The following is a 17994-nucleotide window of genomic DNA, read 5'->3' on the forward strand; positions in this document are numbered from 1 at the left end:
AGAGAGAGAAACATCGCTGCCTCCCCTCCGTGGGGTACAAATCCGACACCTGGACACGTGCCCTGACCGGTAACCCCAACCAGAGACCTTTCGGTGCACGGGAGGACCGTGCACCACACCAGCCGGCGCCCCAGAGCTATTTTTTTTTTAAAGTCCCGTCCCGATAAGCCTCCCTCGCCGGCGGAGCGCTGGTGCCCTCGCGGGTGCCCACGAGCTCTCCAAGGAAAGAGCCCGCGGCGGGCGCGCTCGTGCAGAAGCCGGGCTCGATCTGGGCTCTGATTCCGGGGACCCGGGGTTTCCTACTGCACGCGTCGGCTTTCCTGTCCGCGGAGTGACCGTGAGGATACCCTGAAGCCCCGAGAGCCCCCGGTTCAGCATTCGGAGCGCAGCGACCCCCGGTGCCCCGCGGACCCCGCGCGCCCCGCCCCCGCGCCCGCGCCCGCGCCCCACGTGACTTCCAGAAAGGCCGCGGGGACCGCCCTCCCGCCGCTCAGTTTCGTTTCCTCGGCGGCCTCGGGGCGGTCGCGCGGCGCTACCTGTTCCGCCCGGCACGACCCGTCTCCAGTCCCCCGACGAGCGCCATGGCGGACCTGTCCCTGGCCGACCTGTCCCTGGCCGAGGAGCTGACGTGCTCCATCTGCCTGGAGCTCTTCAAGGTGCCGGTCACCACCCCGTGCGGCCACAACTTCTGCGGGCCGTGCCTGAACGAGACGTGGACCGTGCAGGGCCCGCCGTTCCAGTGCCCGCAGTGCCGCACCCCGTACCAGGCGCGGCCGCAGCTGCACAAGAACACGGTGCTGTGCTCGGTGGTGGAGCAGTTCCAGCAGGCCGAGCTGGCCCGCGCCGCGCCGCCCGACGGCTGGACGCCGCCCTCCCGCGCCGCGGCCCCCAGCCCCGCGGGCCAGGTGGCCTGCGACCACTGCCTGAAGGCGGCCGCCACCAAGACGTGCCTCGTGTGCATGGCCTCCTTCTGCCCCGAGCACCTGCAGCCGCACCTCGACAGCCCCGCCTTCCGGGACCACCCGCTGCAGCCGCCCGTCCAAGACCTGCTGCACCGCAAGTGCCCCCAGCACAACCGGCTGCGCGACTTCTTCTGCCCCGAGCACAGCGAGTGCATCTGCCACGTCTGCCTGGTGGAGCACAAGACCTGCTCGCCTCTGCCCCTGACCCAGGCCAGCGCCGACCTGGAGGTAGGTGGTGGCGGCGGGCGGCGCGGAGGGGCGGCCTGGACCCGCTGGATGGGGCAGAGGCCGCCTCCGTGGGCATCTCTGCCTCCCCTGGACCTCGGGGTGGGCGGGATGGGCCTTGCGGAGCCTGAGACCCGGGACAGAAACACAGGCGATGCCGCTTGCCTTAAGCCTAGTACTTGGCTGATGGTGTTAATAGAGGGTTTTGAACGTCAAATACGAACCCTGGAGGTTCCCTCTGTTCCCTCATTGAAACCCTGGCAACACCCAGGAGGTGGGTATAATTAGTTCCATTTTTCAGCTGCGGAGAAGTTTATTTAGCTTGAGGAACCCAGTGAGTGGCCAGCCAGATACTGAGCCCCGTCGGATTTGACTCCACCGTTTGCCCAGTCTCCCCAGGAACCAGCCTCATAACCAAGACTAGAGTCTTGGGCATAAGACGCCCCTGGACGATTGAGGTCATGTGAGCAAGAGGCTTTGGAAAGCTGGGGAGTTCCAGCAACTAGGGAGGATCCCTGTGAGTGGGAGGAATTCTTGGATATAGCCGTTGGCAGGGAGAGCCAGCTCTCTTGCACCATAGTGCCCTGCATGCTGGCTGTGTGACTGTGAGCACAGCATTTGGCCCCCGGGCCTTAGTACTTATCAGTAAGCTGAGGAGGTGGGACCTGGTTGACTCCTAAGGGGCCTTCCGGGTCTGTGATGACTGAGTGCTTTGGGGGATGGTAACTCCCACCTGTGGACTCAATTAAGGCAGAGGTTGAAATGTGTCATCAGACCACCTTTTATGTCAGTCTAAGCTCCAAAGCACTGTCACCGAGAACGAGGACTGTCTTCAGCCAGTCTTTGTGCCATCAAAGCAGACCTGGGGCCTGGGGGAGGTTTGTAGTGGCACCGGGACCTGAGTGCAGGCCTTGCTTTTTTCTGGCCACAGCCCCTCCCCTCCCTGGCCTGCTTCTCCCTGTCTGAGCTGGGTTCCTATGGACTTCTCCCTGAGCCTCAGAAGCCAGACCTCCGGGCTCCGCCTGGAGGTGCAGCCATCTGAGGCCCAGCCCCCTGGGTCTGCTCTTCCTGTCTCTGGAGCCCTGCTCTGCTCCCTATCAGCTGTGGTTTAGGGCAAGTCACTGCAGTCCCTGAGCCTCATCTGTAAAATGGGATTACTGGCATTCCTTCCCTGCCTGTGCCTGCGAGGGTGGTTGGGAGGCTTCGGGGAGAGCAGCTGTGTGGGAAGTGCTTTGCAGGCAGGCCCCAGTGTCAGGAGTGGCTGGTTGACACCCAGAAGTTGAGGCCTGCCTTTGAATTCTGGCTCTGCTTCCTAGCTGGGAAATTCTAAAAGGGGATAGTAGTGCTTATCTCAGAGGGTTATCTGGAAGATTAAATGAAGCCACCTATGAACGGTGTTTTACAGCAAATGCTCATTTCTGTTACTCCACCCCGTGGGGGAGGAGAGCTTGCTGAGCATTGAATGTCAGGCTACCCAGATCCGGGCCTCAGGAGGGTGCCTGGACCCTCCCCTGGAGACTGGGGCAGCCTGGCTCCTGCCGAAAGACCTTTCCAGAAGTTCTTACCCATGGAGGCAGAAGGCAAGTAGGGGCAGGAGGACCCTTCGTAGCTGGTCCCAGAACCCCAGCTCTCTCAGCCTCCAGGGCCGGAGCTGGAGTCTGCGCCCAGTTTATTAGTGTGCCGTACACGTTTCGCTTTTTGATTCTTGTAACAGGCCTTCCTTAGCCATCTCCCCCGTTTCGCCATTGTCCTGGTTGAGTCCTTTAACCACTCTCCTTTTCCAGCCCCGCTGCTCTGGGGCAGAGCCAGCCCCAGCCGGGCAGTGCCCCAGCCTTGGGCGGCTGGCCGGTCTCCATCACCAGGGCGAGGCAGACTCGGGACTCTGTTACCTCCCACGTGGAGGACCCAAGTCCCCAGTCTGTGAAGGGATCCTCAGAACTTCAAAAAGTTCTCTACCCTTGATTAGGGAATTGTCGTGGCTACTAAAGTCCTTGGACCACTGTCCTTTTATCTGGAGCCGTGTGGGCCCTTTTCCATCATCAGGGGACTGTTATGTCTGTTTGATTAATGATGGATAAGATTTTCCAAAACACAGAGTTTAGGAGTTCACTGCTAAGAGTGGCTCTCAGGCAAAACAGTTGGTAGCCCCCTGGAGGTTTGTTGTAGCTCTGAGACCTGCTAGGCAGGACCTGCCTGGGCCTGGCCTTCAGCCTTCGGCCCAGTTTGTCTTGGCTACTCTCAGAGGCCAGCTCAAAGGGCACTGTCACAGAGGTCGAGCCTGAACCATAATCAGTGACTTGGGTCGAGTTCGTGTGGTCTTGGACTCTGCTTCTGCTCTTCCACATGACCTTCACCGGGTAGTTCAAATCCCAGTTCAAGGTCAGGTTCAGCCCTGAATAACTCTAGTGGAGTGGGAGAGGCAGGAAAGAGGAAGGGAGGGTCAGAGTATGTTAAGCCAGATAATTAGGGGAAGTAAGAATGTTTTGTTTTGTTTTTTTAGAAATTCTAAGTGTGCTCAGCTTGGACGCAGTAATTGTAACACCAGGATCTTGTAACACCAGTTAATAGGGATGTGACCTAGGTTAAACCGTTCCATTATTCTGTGCTTCCATGTCTTTTCTACAGAGGGCAGTGAACTCCGACTTCACGGTTTCATCCTTAGCTTTAGATAAGTTAATACAAGCAAAGCACTAGAGCAGCGCCTGGCTTGCAGCAGGCACATGATAAACTCTAGCTGCTATTATCATGGTGGTGGTGGCTCCTTTCCTTCCCGTTTCTGTGCCCCAACGTTTCATCTGAGCAGGGAGGTAGGGGACTCAGATATCGATTATGAAAATTTATAGAAATACTAAGAGGTCTTGGGTGATATTACCTTTCTCCAAGCATAATTTGCCTTGGTTTCTGGCGGTGGCTGGGGGCCTAGCAATTCTGAATCATCTTAATTCAATTTCAGGGACTGAGCTTATCATGGGCTGGTCTGCTGCTGGTGTATTCTTAATTCATGGGGTGTGGCCCTAGGAGGTGCCAGCCTTGGGGGGGGGGGCTTACCAAGACGTGCCCTTGACCAGAAATCGAACCCACGACCCTTTGGTGCACAAGCTGATGCTTTAACCACTGAGCAACAGGGGCCAAGACTGGACTCTGCTTTTTGTCCCCCTGCCTCCCTGAGCTGACAGAGGCTCTGCCAGCTGTCTTCTGGAATTGGCAGATGGCTCTGGGAAAACAACCCCAGATGCCAGGCTTATCTCTCTGGGTTTCTTTCTCCTGGATCTTGGCTCTGTCATCCTTCCCTGTCTGCTTTTCTGGTTGCTTGCTGTGGGAGGGTTGTTTGAATGACCTCATTTGCCATTACTGAAGCAGCTGTCCCAGCTTGTTCTGTCTCTGTATGAGCTTGGCCACCTTGCAGTCCTTTTGCCTCAGTTTCATCACTTGTAAAATGGGTGCTAGTGAAAAAGCTCATAATCATACAAGCTGACGTGGTTTGTCCTTACTGAGATCCAGGCACTAGGCTGAGGACTTCAGTTGTTTCAGTTACTCCTCCTACTAGCCTTGCGAGGTGGGAACAGCTGTATCTCTTTGGTGGCCAAGGAGACTAGGTGAGAGACAGACAATTGGACAGCTGGGAATTGGGACCAGCACCCCGGCCTCTCTGGCTGCAAATCCTGTATTCGTAACTTTTTTACAGTATTGTTTCCCTAAAAGAATGAAAGGAGGTAGTAAATATGAGAATGCTATAGAAAGCTACAAGCAGGCAAGAGTTGGGGTGTCGGAAACACCTGTAGAATAGATTCTGGGGGCGGTGCCTGGTGTTGGGTGCTGGTGGGGGCTGGGCCGAGGTGTTCTCTCACCCTGGTTTGCTTTCTCCGCAGGCCAAGCTGAGGCATAAACTGACGGTCATGTACGGTCAGATCAACGGTGCATCGAGAGCGCTGGAGGATGTGAGAGCCAGGCAGCAGGATGTGCGGGTGAGTGACAGGGCTCTCCACCACCAGCCCTGGCCCTGGGGCCACCCTCCGCCTCCAGGCAGGACAGGCTCAGCTGTGGGACCCCACGAGGCTCATGGTGGGTTCATTCGTTAGCTGTTGCCAAGTTGCTCTCCCAAGCGGCCATGCCCCTTTGTGCTCCACGGATGGCCAGTGCTTGGTCCCACGGGCGTAGCTTTCTGCCCTTCTGATGGATGCTCTCTTGCCTTGGCTTCTTAGGAGACTGCGCAGAAGAAGATAGAACAGCTTACACAGGAATACCTGGAAATGAAGGCCCTCATCGATGCCTCTGAGGCCAGCTCCACACGGAAGATAAGGGATGAAGAGAAGAGAGTCAGCAGCAAGTTCGACACCATCTACCAGATCCTGCTCAAGAAGAAAAACGAGATCCAGGCCATGAAGGAGGAGATTGAAGCTGCGCTGACCAAGGGGGGCGAGTTCGAGTTTCTGGAGGTGGGTCTTGATGAGGACCTCGTTGAACACTCTTCCTGCCTAGCCTGATGTGCTGGTAAGGGCACTGGGGCCTCAGGGAGTGTGGTCTGTGAGAGGTCACTGAAAGCACCCCTGAGACACACGTTGTGTTAGTTTTATTTTATTATTTTAAAAAATATATCTTTATTGATTTCAGAGAGAGAGAGAAACATCAATGATGAGAGAGTCATTGATTGGCTGCCTCCTGCATGTCCCCCATTGGGGATGGAGCCCCGCAACCCGGGCATGTGCCCTGACCGGGAATCCAACCACGATTTCCTGGATCCAAGGTCGATGCTCAACTACTGAGCCACACCCAGTCGGGCTATATTTGTTTTACATGCTGTGTGACAACTTACCACAAACGTAGTGGCTCCGAACATACATTTACTGTCTCACGCTTCCCACGGTTTGGTAGTCTGGGCATCGCTTAAGGGGTTGTCCTCTTAGGGTCTCTCAGAAGCTGCACTATGAGTGTTGGGGGGAGCGGCATTCCTTTTGGAGCTCAGGTTGTCTTCCAGACCCACTTGGTTGTTGGTGAAATACAGTTCTCTATGGTGCAGGACTAAGGTCCCCACCTCATTGCTGGCTGTGCACTCTTAGTTCCTAGAGGCTGCCGCAATTCCTTGGCACATGGCCCTCTCCTAACTTGGCAGCTTCCTTCTTCAAAGCCAGCAGGGGAATTTCTCCCCCCAGGAAGGCCCAGTCCTTCTTTTTAGGGCTTTTACCTGATTAAGTCTGGCCCACCCAGGAGACTCATCTTTTTGATGAACTGAAAATTAATAGATTTGGGCCCTGGCCAGTGTGGCTCAGTTGGTTGGGCATCACCCATGCACCAAAAGGTTGCTGGTTCAAATTCTCAGTCAGGGCACATGCCAGGGTTGCAGGCTTGATCCCCAATAGAGGGTGTGCATGAAGCAGCTGATCGATGTTTCTCACATCGATGTTTCTCTCCCTCTCCCTTTCTCTCTCTAAAATCAATAAAAAACATACTAAAAAAAAAAAAGCCCAACAGATTTGAGATCATGATTATCTCTGAAAAATTTCTTCACATGCACTGTCCTGCTTGTTCTTAAGGGAGGGGATTATATAGGATGTATACCTTAGGGAGGGTGTGGGACTCTTGGGGGCCGTCTTAGAATGTTGCCTACTGTATACACCTACCTCTCTTCCCCAGTCCCCCCTCCACATGGCCCCTGGAAGTGTCTCTCTTAGGCACAGAACCCCCCGCCCTTGATAACCTGGCCCTCCCTTTTTGCCAGCAGCCTCATTTCTTGCCACCCACCCCAGCCCATGCTGCTCTTTTTCCAGGGCAGCTCCAGTTTCCTCTGTCCTCTCTGGACCCCATGATTTTGCCGTTACAGTCCAGAGCGTGTTCCCTGCCTCTGCTAAAGCTCTCGGTGCCGTTGTTCTAAATGCGCTTGTTTTCATGTCAGCTCCTTTTGGGTGTGGCCCATCCCTTTTGCCACCCTTCTTCTTCCTGGCATGTCCGGCGCCTAGCAGGGTGCCTGGTGTGCAGTGGGTGTTCTGGTGAGCCCATTGATTGGGCAACGTGCTATGACCCCTCCAAGGCCCAGATTCCTTGTTCAGGCCTGGGGGAGGGTACGGGGTGACTGGTCCTTCCTAGGCTGGATGGCATTAAGTTTCTTCTCACCCGCTCATTCCGGTTTGTTGGAGTAGCTGTCTCGAGCTCTCCGAGAAGGATTGTGAGTCCACCTCTGGGCCTCTTGATGCTATGTGACCTGATTTTTGTCTCAAGGTTTGGGACAGTCCGTGAGACCCTTCCTTTTCACCGGGTGTGCCTTAGCTGAGTCCTGCACCCTTGAGACTTCCCAGTCCATATCCAGAACCTGTGTTCAGAGCTGGTCCTGAGTCTCTTGTACTTCTTCAGCCACAGCTGGAGGAGGGGAGGGAGCATTATCCATGGGGATCAGGAGGCCTGGGCCCCAACTTTGTCTCTGCCACTTGGCAGAGTTCCTGGCAGGTCATTTATTCCCTCCCTCCCTCCCTTTTTTTTAAGTAAATATGTCTTTATTGATTTCAGAGAGAGGAAGGGAGGGGGGAGGGAGAGGTGGAAACCTCAATGATAAGAGTCATTGATCGGCTGCCTCTTGCACGCCCCCTGCTGGGGATCGAGCCCGCTATCTGGGCATGTGCCCCGACTAGGACTCAAACCAGAACTTCCTGGATCAGAGGTCGATGCTCAACCTCTGAGCCACACCGGCCAGGCCACTTGTCATTTCTAGACTTCAGTTTCTCCCTCTGTTGGCAGCAATCTCTGAGGGTCCTTCCAGTCCCAGATCGCTGTCTTAAAAGTGGCACTTAAACCCCCAGCGGCCTCTGGCCTGTGCTCTGAGAAGGCTGATGGAACTTCCCGCCTGAGGGCACAAGGAAGTCCCCTCGTCCCAGGTTCTTGAGGCTCAGGCCCTGGCTTCATGGAGCTGCCTGCACTAACCCCCCCGCTTGTTCCAGAAAGCGGCAAAACTGCAAGCAGTCTCAACGAAGCCAGTCTACGTCCCCAAGGTGGAGCTGAATCAGGAGCTGATCAGGGGCGTCTGCCAAGGCACCATGGACCTCAAGAGCGAGCTGAAGCGGTACCTCAGGCAGTCGCAGGACAAGAAGCTCGAGGAGCTCACCAACTCAGGTAACGGTCAGCAACCCACTCCCGTGGCCCCCATTGGGACCCAGGAATCTGGATGGGCCCCCTCAGCATCTTGGTGTGCAAGAGAGGGCCTTGATCCTGAGCATTGGAACTTAGTTTCAGGGGTCCTGACACATCTGCCCTCCATGAGGAGGTACTTGGAAGTCTGCTTCATCCTAAAACATTTTGGGAGGCTTGATGTTATGATGGGAGTTTCTGGATGGGCCTGTTTTGCCTGTGATCTTGAGGTTGACTCTGATGGGTTTTGAATGGACTCTGGGTTGTTAGTGTATTTGCTGGAGGAATGGCTAGTTTGGAGGTCAGAGAAACCTGGAATTTCTCCTAGATAACCCCTTTTTCTTCCTCTCATATCCAGATATCTCCTGACTTGGTCCACCTGTCCCCCTGCCTGATCTCCACTGCCATCAGCTGTGGCAGCTTCCTAAATAGCCCCTTTGCATCCACTCCTGCTGTAGCCAGCAAGAGCTTTTTAGGATGCACATCTGATGTCCTGGAACTTTTCCCCTCACCCCCTTCAGGGGATACCTGTTGCTTTTAGATTATAGACTAGACTCTTGACCCTGGCCTCCAAGCCCCTGCCTGGTCAGGGCCTGTCTCTCTGCCCTGGAGGGGCCCCTCCTCCAGCGTATCCCTCAGTGTTCCGTTCTTCAAATATGCTAAGCTGCTTGCCACTGGGCCTTTGTACATGCTCTTCCCACTGCCTGGAAGGCTCAGAATCCACCATCTTCACCAGGTAACTCCTCTCACCCTTTGGAGATTGGTCAAAACGTTACAATTCTCAGAAGACCTCCCTATCACTGTTCCCACTCCTCAGACTAAGTCCCGGGATCCTTATCACCCCGTGGCGCCCTCTGCACATCAGTCGTTTTACTCTTGCCCTTCCCGCTGTCTGCCTCCCAGATTATGATCTGTGAGGCCAGGGCTGGGCATGGTTTTCATCCACCACTCTCCCCAGTGCCTAGTGCAGAGCCTGGCTCACGGCGAGTCTTTGCTGCGTAACCCGGGAGTGGGCTTGAGTTTCAGCTTGGCAAGCCCACAGCCTGGCAGAAGGGCCTCTGGAACAGGTGCCGCTCGGCCCCATGGAGGGTAAAGCTGTTGACAATTAGCCGCCCTGCTGCCTCAGTGGTCCCTGATCTGGGGGAGAGGGAGGGTGAGAGCAAACCCAGAGGGAAGGAACTCCAGGCATCTCTGTCTCATCAGGGAGCAAGGGCCGCATCCGTGTGCGCGCTGGAAGAAACTGAAGCTCAGAGAGGGGGTAGCGGTCACAGAGCTGGGTGCTGGTGCAAACCAGCCAGGGCCCCAGCTACATTTTAAGCCAGAGGAGAGAGGGAACACCCCAGACTGGTCCTCGTATGACCTGGCTTCTAGCTCTTGTAGAAGATGGGAAGGTGAGAGTGGACGGGATGTGGAAGTGGCTGTCTTTGTAAACCCACTACTTGCCCCCTTGCCTGTGGCAAAGCTGGCTCCTGGGGTGGTTCGGAGGAGCCCCATAAACGAACAGGAGCCCCATAAACGAACACCTTCTTTTTTGGCGCAGGGGACCCTGCAGAGCATGTCACGGCGTCCACGTCCAAAGCCACACGCCCTGGGAAGAAGGTCCCGAGTAAGTAACCCCGTGTCCTCATGGCGGCAGCATGGCCGTGACTGGCCGGGGCTCTGGTCGAGACACTCACAGGTGTCACTGCTCCTTCCAGATGGGCACAGTCCCTCCCAAGTCACTGCAGGGCCCGAGTGGAGGTTGAAGGGGCTTTGACGGGACCTCTGCTGGGCACCTGTGCTATCTGGTCCATGAGTGTTAGATATTCAGCTGCCTGGAACAGCAGGATTAGATATTCGAGCTGCCTGGAACAGCAGGGTTACCAAAGCTGGCTTTACTGACACGTATTCCAGCACTTGGGCGGAGCCTCCTTGCACTTGGGCAGAGCCCCCCGGAGGAGACTGCTGAGGTCTCAGGAGCAGAGGCTAAACCTTGCTCGGAGCTGTCGGTCTTGAGCCGTCAGGTGCCTTTGCTGTCACAGTGCCTCCCTACCTTTTCCGTATTGTTCCTCTCTCCCCTTACCCCTGCCACGGAGGAAACGTTTTTCCTGATTACTCCCACTGATGACACTTTAATACCACATATAAATGGTATATGTGTTTACATACTGTACTTTTATACATAAAAAGAGTAAGCTTTTTTACCCCGCCCCCCAAGAATCAAGGGCAATATCACCCTTGTTGAGAAGGCGCGTGCTGTTGGGAGGGGAGCTGAGGCAGAGTGGCCCTCAGTTCCCTCACCTGTCCAGTCTGGACCATAATGATGCGGACCTCCCAGGCTTGTCACGATGAGTGAGGTTCGCACGGCACACAGGTCGGAAAGGCCCTTTCGAGGCCCTGACTGTGCTACTGAATGGCCGGCTGTGTTGTTTCCCGGAAAAGTCAGTATGAGCTGTGGAGTGATGCCCACACCATTGGGTGGGGGATGGGAGAACTCCTGGCTTGGTGGTGGTGGTTGGTTGGTTCATTTTTAGTGTCTAGGTTGTCTCTGGCAGACAGACGTTTGGTGTCAGTCTCTGAGTGGTGTAGGGTTGGGGGTTGGGTTGCCTGGGGCTGGTGGAGGAGGGAGCCCTGGGCTAACCTGGAAAATGTGGAAGGGCACTTGGTGTGAAAAGGGACGTGAAAGTAGGTGGAGGAGTACTGTCAACCTGTGTCCTTCTCGAGTCTTCCTCCTGTAAGTTTCCTTATCGCTGCCCCAGATCGGAAGCTCCACTCTTAGCATGAGCGAGCTGTGGATGCCGGCCGTCGAGCGAGATGGGGAGTAGGCACGGAGGGGTGGGCTAGTCACAGTGTAGACGAGGTTCCTAAGAATCGTGACCTGGGAGGGGGCCAGCAGCACAGCCTGGGGCCCTCCCAAGATGCTGGTCCAGTGGGAGTGGGCGGGAGCGGAGTGGGAGGCGAGGAAATGGGGTGGAGAGCGAAGACAGCTCCTGAGGGATGTGACTGAAGGGGGAAGAGGGAGCCTTGTGTAGCTGAAGGAGGCGTGGCGTGGGTCCGAGAATTTGCACCTCCTGTGGCTTCCCAGGTGATGCTGATGCTGCTGTTTGGGGACAACACTTTGAGCTAAGTCAGTTGCCACAGGCACACACTCCAGGTAGTTCTTAAAGACCATTGTGATACTTGGCCAGCACGTTGTTTTTGCTGACTCTTTTTTTTTTCCATTTTCTCTTTTATGGAGATATAATTTATCTCTAGAAGAATGCACAGATCTTAAATGTACAGTTAAATTTTGACAAATGCATGCATGTGTGTTACTGTCATATCGAGAGAGAGAATTTCCATTACTGCAGAAAATTCCCTCATGCTCCTTATAGTCAGTCCCTCCCTGCCACCAATCACTGATGGGAGCTTTTGTCACTGAAGAGTTATTTGCCTGGTGACCCCTTATCTTTTTCAAGTTAAAATACTCTAGTGTTATTGGTATGGGTCACATTCATGCAAATGAATGTTGTTATGGTCTTCTGAAAAAGTGTCATCATATTGTGCTTTACAATATCTTGATTCTGGATTTTTTCATTTTTATTTTTCAGAAGAAGAAAAGAAACCCAAGAAACTTCGTAAGTTATGCATTTCTTCTGTTTGTTTCTTGAGACTGCCTGAGCTCAGAACTAAATGCTGGGGGTGAAAGCTGACCTGTCTCATCAGGGTTCTGTGATGGGGCCTCAGTTTGAGGATTATATTCTGGAATAGCAGGCAGGCCTGAGGCTGGAGGTGAGGACAAGCATAAATGAAAACGATGCGCATAGCCCTGTCTGGGCTCACCTGTGTTGCCCTGGCTGCCCAGGTGTGTGTCTGTAGAAGTGACTCTTGAAAGTCAGCTTTCAAGGAAGGGAGTAGAGGCCATCGGGTCACTCTGTGCATGTCCCCAACACACACTCATCTTTCCTCATTCCCAGCTCCTGTTGTCATCTCACCCAACAAGCTTCCCGTATTTGGAGCCCAGGAACAGTTAGTGGATTTAAAACAAGCTGGCCTGGAGGGTGAGTTATTTTGGACTAGGGGCAGTGGGGTGTCTACTTTGAATTTGTTCTGAAAATGGCTCTGTTTCCTCACCCAGCTTCAGCCAAACCCGCTACTGTGCAGCCAAACTCGGTGTCTCTCAAGGCCAAGGTGCTGGAGACCTTCTTAGCCAAGTCCAGACCTGAGCTCCTAGAGTGTGAGTAGCACTTGCAGGCAGCAGCTGTTGCCAAAACCCCACGCTGGTCCCACTGCCAGCTCTCTCGCTCTGGTTTTCCTTTTGACTTCTGCCATTCCGTAACCTTTCCATGTGCCATAGCTTCAGTCTTCTCCCTGTCCCACCCAGCCTCTTCTGCATCACGGAGAAGAGAGACACTCCAGAAGGGGGCTCCCTCATCCTCTCATTGTCGTCTCACTTGGCTCTATACCTTCTCTCTCCTTCCTTCTCTGTTCGCAGCCCCAAGGCCAGTTCCTCGGCCAGGACTCTGGATCTTACCCCTCTTGCTCTCTCTGGAACTTTGCATTCTCAGGCCTCAGTTATGGATGGATGTATGTATGGGTGGGTGGAAGGAAGGGTGGACTGATGGATGGAGGGGTGGATGGATGGATGGATGGATGGATGGATGGATGGATGGACTGATGGATGGAGGGGTGGATGGATGGATGGATGGACTGATGGGTGGAGGGATGGATGGATGGATGGATGGACTGATGGATGGAGGGGTGGATGGATGGATGGATGGACTGATGGATGGAGGGATGGACGGATGGATGGGGTGGATGGATGGATGGGTGAATGAATGGGTGGCTATATGGACGGATGCGTGGATGGAGAGGTGGATAGGTGGATTGGTGGATACACGGAAGGAGGGTGGATTGATGGACAGGTAGGTGGATGGGCGGATGCATGTATGGATACATGGGTAAATGGATAGACGGGTGGAAGGATGGATGGGAGTGGATAAAACAGATGAATAACACTACCAGTTGAGGAAAGGTTGAAAAGTGAGAGCACCTTGGGCTCCGTGTAATCGATTACTTGGGGTAATGCTTTTTTAGATGCAGTTAAGGTCATCCTGGACTACAACACTGCCTACAGCAAGGTGGCTCTGTCGGAGAACTACACTGTAGCCTCTGTGGCCGACGTTCACCAGAACTACCGGCCACATCCGCAGAGGTTCACGTACTGTTCTCAGGTGCTGGGCCTGCACTGCTACAAGAAGGGGATCCACTACTGGGAGGTGGAGCTGCAGAAGAACAACTTCTGTGGGATGGGCATCTGCTATGGCAGCATGGCGCGGCAGGGCCCCGAGAGCCGGCTGGGCCGCAACAGCGCCTCCTGGTGCGTGGAGTGGTTCAACACCAAGATCTCCGCCTGGCACAACAATGTGGAGAAAATTCTGCCTACCACCAAGGCCACGCGGGTTGGTGTGCTTCTCAACTGTGACCACGGCTTCGTCATTTTCTTCGCTGTTGCTGGTGAGAAGATCCACCTGATGTATAAGTTCAAGGAGGACTTTACTGAAGCTCTGTACCCAGCCTTCTGGGTGTTCTCTGCTGGTGCCACGCTCTCCATCTGCTCCACCAAGTAGGCAGGCCACGGACACTCTGGCCGGCCACCCGTGGAGTGCCAGGACTCTAGTGAAAATGCTGCGGGGGGGGGGGGGGGCTCTCTCAGAAATCTCCCCTGAGGGTCCCCAGGGGTTGATAGGATGGGAGGGGAGTCGATGGAAGGTGAGAGGGTGGGGAGATGGGATCAGGGAGGGACTTGGCCAGGGAAACGGGTGGGGGTGATTGTGTTGTGGGCAAGGAAGTGTTTCTACTTTCTGCTGCCCATCAAGGCAGGACAACCCTCTCCCCTTGATCTGGTAGATCCCCAGGCTGCTGGGTGGTTGGACAGGGCTTTAGGGGTCGTCATTAGTGCCCCTTTCCTCTTGGGAACATCTCTGGCCACTGAGGGTTCTTTCTCAGGCCCCTTGGTGGCCGCCCCTGTGCTTCAGATCATAGTGTTTTGATTACTCTCTATAGGGCTATTCAGCTCTATAGATCAGCCACTTTCAACCTTTCTCATCTCATGGCACGTGAACTAATTACTAAAATTCTGTGGCACACCAAAAAATATATTTTTTGCCGATCTGACAAAAAAATATATATAATTTTGGTTCATTCACACCCAGTGGTTATTGTGTTGGCTGTTGCCATTTTGTTGACAATCTAAGAGAAAAGAGGTCAGTGCCCTCGACTACATAGTCAGGTCTTAGATGTTTTAAAAATTCTTGCAGCACACTTGTTGAAAATCGCTGCTATAGATTAAAAAAAAATTCCAAGTCATTGAATTTCAATATTACTCATTCTCCCTCCCCACCAGTACCCACATGTGAGGACTGGGGGTGAATGCTCAGATTCCTGATTATTCTGTGCTTGAGGGAAGCCAGCCAAGGCAGGTCTCCACCCAGACCAGAGTTTCCCAAAGAAGTGGGTCCTCTACCTCCACAGGAAAATGGCCCCGCCTCCCTTCCTGTTCTCATCACCCCGTCGAGAATTGCTAAGTGTTTAATCCAACTGGAACCTTTTCTGTCTCGGGCTTCAAACCATGACCTGAATCAGCCTATGTTGAATTTCTTTTTTAAAAAAATCCTTACCCGAGGACATGCTTAGGGAGGGGAAGGGAGAGGGAGAGAGACACACACACACATTGACGTGAGAAACACCGATTGGTTGTCTCCTGTACATGCCCCGACCGGGAACCGAACCCATAACCCAGGTATGTGCCCTGACTGGGAATTAAACCAGCAACCTTTTGGTCCACAGGGTGACGCTCAACCAACTGAGCCATTCTGGCTGGGCATATATTGAATTTCTAATTCAAGGTCAAGGTGACCCAGGTCCCATGTGAACGGAAACCTCTCCCATTCCCAAGTGTTACGAAAGGCGTCTCATGGCTGCAGCCACAGGGCCTTGCTGGAGGCCGCCTTCCCGCAGCCTAAGCTTTGGGGCAAGGAATCCTCACCAGAAATGTGGTGGCTTTGCTCTTGTTAGGGTGTCTTACCTCCTTATTGGTACCTCTCCTTAGTGATAGCTCTCTCTCCCCAGGATTGTGGGGTACCGGACTGGCTGGAGTAGATGCCAGTGTGGCCAGCACAGTTGAGCATATAGCTAAGCCCCATATTACACAGGCCTGTTGTCATGCAACAGGTTATATGTGGCTGCCTCAGGGACCATACTAGGTCATCTGCTGGGGTGACTACCTACAGCCAAAAGGGCCTTCTAGCAGATCCCATGGGGAACAGCAACATCCCTGTTCATCCCGGCCCCTGGCTGCTGACCCACTGCTGGCTCTTGCATGGGTCAGAGGCCTGTCGCTAGCCCTGGCCCCTTTCCCTGTCTTCTTTGTTTGAGCCATTTCTAGATGTGGGACTGACCGGGCAGGCTAGGGCTCAGGAAGACATTAAGGATCGGTGAGGGAACAAGGGACGGGGGCTGTTTTTCCTGCAGTGTTTCTGTGCAGTGGAGATAACCCCGTGTTCGCTGAGGGGCGGGAGTGAATGGCTGGCTGGGATTTCCCGAGCTCCCTGCATCCTGATGTCAGGATGTAAGTGGAAGAAATTTCACCTCTTGTGGTGAAATGAGTCCTGCTCTGGGTTTGCCCAAGAGAGGAGCTCAGGCCGGGCTCTCTGTGGTATGAAAAAGAAGTCACCACTGGGGATGTGGAAACTCCAGACCTCACATGGATATTTGAGAATTTAAAGCATCTCTGGCCTTGTGCTGGAATTCCAGGGCACTCGAGTCAGGCCCAGAACATTCGGTAGTCCTGACAGAAGTGCTGATCTGGGTCATCTCCCAACAAGGACTTTCACTTCCTTGGGAGGGAGATCATCTCTGTAGGGAAGACTTCCCTGCAGTGATTGACATGTGGTTTTAAATATTTTCTTCCCTTGCTACCGGGAAGAGGAGTTCTTTGGTAATTCTTCTCTGCTTTTGGAAATGGCCAAAAGCGTCTTCACTGACCTTCTAAAATAGTAGCCTTGTCTGAAGCCAAGTGATTCTTGGGAAACAGCTGGGCTTAGAGGAGATGCCAAAGATGAACCCAGGGGTCCTACCTTGGCTCTCTTCTGCAGAAATGAAGGCAACAGAGAGGGCATTTCCCTGGAGACCTACAGCTCGGTGGGAAGCACGAGTCCCTCTGTTCATAAGGGGCAAGCAGGTAACCCACGATCTGCGCAGTGTGCTTTGGAGATGTAAATGGGGCCACACCCTTGCTGCCTCAACCTTACATTCCCTTGCCTTGCAGGGCTGCTAACTAGCCTTAGAGTCCTCGGGTTGGAGGGACCTTTGCATTCATCTGACCACTCGCTTTGCAGTGTAAGTCAAATGGGGAGGGGCATGGATGACTCTGCTCCCCGCTCTTGCCAACGCATCCTGGAGGAGATGCCTCCTGAACATAAAAATACAATCCCAGACCTGGGTATCAGGGACTCTCTCCGTCACTCTGGCAGAGAAAGCAAAGGTCCGGGTCCTGTTTGTGTTATCCAAGACTGGTTGGCTGGTTTCTCCTGTTTTAATGACTGAAATGGGTCTGTGATCTATAACTGATACGTTATCTCTTACCTTATGCTGCGCGTCCCCATGGATTTTAATGAATTAGAAGTATTTGAGCTGTTAGTTCTTGAGCTTATTTATTTTAGAGTTGATTCTTTAGGAGATAATCAGGGCTGTAGACATACATGGATCTTTTGAAACCTGTGAGAAATACGAGGACCAAAGCTGGCTGACTTTCCTTAGGAGCTTGAAATGTTTGGTGGTCTATTCTTGCACCTCAGGGTGCGTAACAGTGTGACACACCTGTCATGATGGGATGAGGGAATGAGGTGCCCACACCCCACCCAGCCACTCCTAGGTTGAGATTTCAGCAGACCTATAGCCTATTAAAGGCCGGCCGTGGGTGAGAATTCTTGATAGCAGCTCTTGATCGACTGATAGGATGTCCCTCTGCGCTTTGCTGCAGGATGATCCGAGGGTGGGTGGGTGTGGGGTGGAGGGATAATCAAACTTTTAAAAAATGAAAAAAACACAGCCCAGGCCAGTGATGGGCCCTCCTGGGTGGATTTTACCCTTGTTTGCAGAGGGGTAGGAGTTGTGGGAGGGGTGGGGTAAGGGCCATTTCCCCTCATCGGTGGGGGATATGTTCCAAGACCCCCAGTGGGTGCTTGAAACCACGGCTAGTGCCAATCCTTACGGATACTGTGTTTCTCCCTGTACGAACATACTTTAATGATAAAGTTTAATTCATAAATTAGGCACAGTGAGAGATGATAAGTAATAACTAATAAAATAGAACAGTTACAACAATATACTGTAATAAAAGCTGTGTAAATATGCTCTCTGAAAATATATGATAACCAACCTGATAACTGAGAAGGCTACTGAGTGACTAGTGGGTGGGGAGCCATACAGCATGGATATGCTGGACTCTACCTACCCAGGTGGGGTGGCGTGGGACAGTGCGAGATTTCAACATGCTGCTCAGAACTGCACACAATTTAAAACTTACGAATTGGTTATTTCTGGAATTTTTCGTTTAGTATTTTTGGATAACCACTGACCACGGGTAACTGAACTTGTGGGGAGCGAAACCATTGGATAAGGGGAGACTATTGTAATAAAGATCTTGGCCTTTGTCTCTGGTTTCCAGAGGGGA

At 53.5% G+C, this 17994-nt stretch overlaps 1 protein-coding gene across 2 annotated transcripts; it reads left to right on the forward strand.

Moving 5' to 3' along the window:
• The first annotated feature begins 364 nt into the window (after positions 1-364).
• Positions 365-17336, forward strand: TRIM25 (tripartite motif containing 25). 2 transcript variants are annotated; one of them, XM_081162147.1, is made up of 9 exons: positions 365-1190; positions 5057-5152; positions 5390-5623; positions 8114-8285; positions 9841-9906; positions 11870-11896; positions 12236-12319; positions 12397-12495; positions 13356-17336. In XM_081162147.1, exons 1-9 carry the CDS (start codon positions 582-584, stop codon positions 13886-13888), a joined length of 1920 nt encoding a protein of 639 aa, XP_081018273.1. In that variant the 5' UTR covers positions 365-581; the 3' UTR covers positions 13889-17336. The 2 variants fall into 2 exon arrangements, with proteins under 2 accessions (XP_081018273.1, XP_081018274.1); XM_081162148.1 differs by lacking the exon at positions 9841-9906 and having other exon boundaries at positions 516-1190.
• Positions 17337-17994: the final 658 nt, after the last annotated feature.

Source organism: Miniopterus schreibersii (assembly GCF_964146895.1).
Source record: "Miniopterus schreibersii genome assembly, chromosome: 16".
NCBI lineage: Eukaryota > Metazoa > Chordata > Mammalia > Chiroptera > Miniopteridae > Miniopterus > Miniopterus schreibersii.

Coding starts and splice junctions, on each gene's coding strand:
- TRIM25 (XM_081162147.1), top strand. CDS start 582: ATGGCGGACCTGTCCCTGGCCGACCTGTCCCTGGCCGAGGAGCTGACG. Junction 11,897..12,235: donor AAAGAAACCCAAGAAACTTC/GTAAGTTATGCA, acceptor CCTCATTCCCAG/CTCCTGTTGTCATCTCACCC. Junction 12,320..12,396: donor AAAACAAGCTGGCCTGGAGG/GTGAGTTATTTT, acceptor TTCCTCACCCAG/CTTCAGCCAAACCCGCTACT.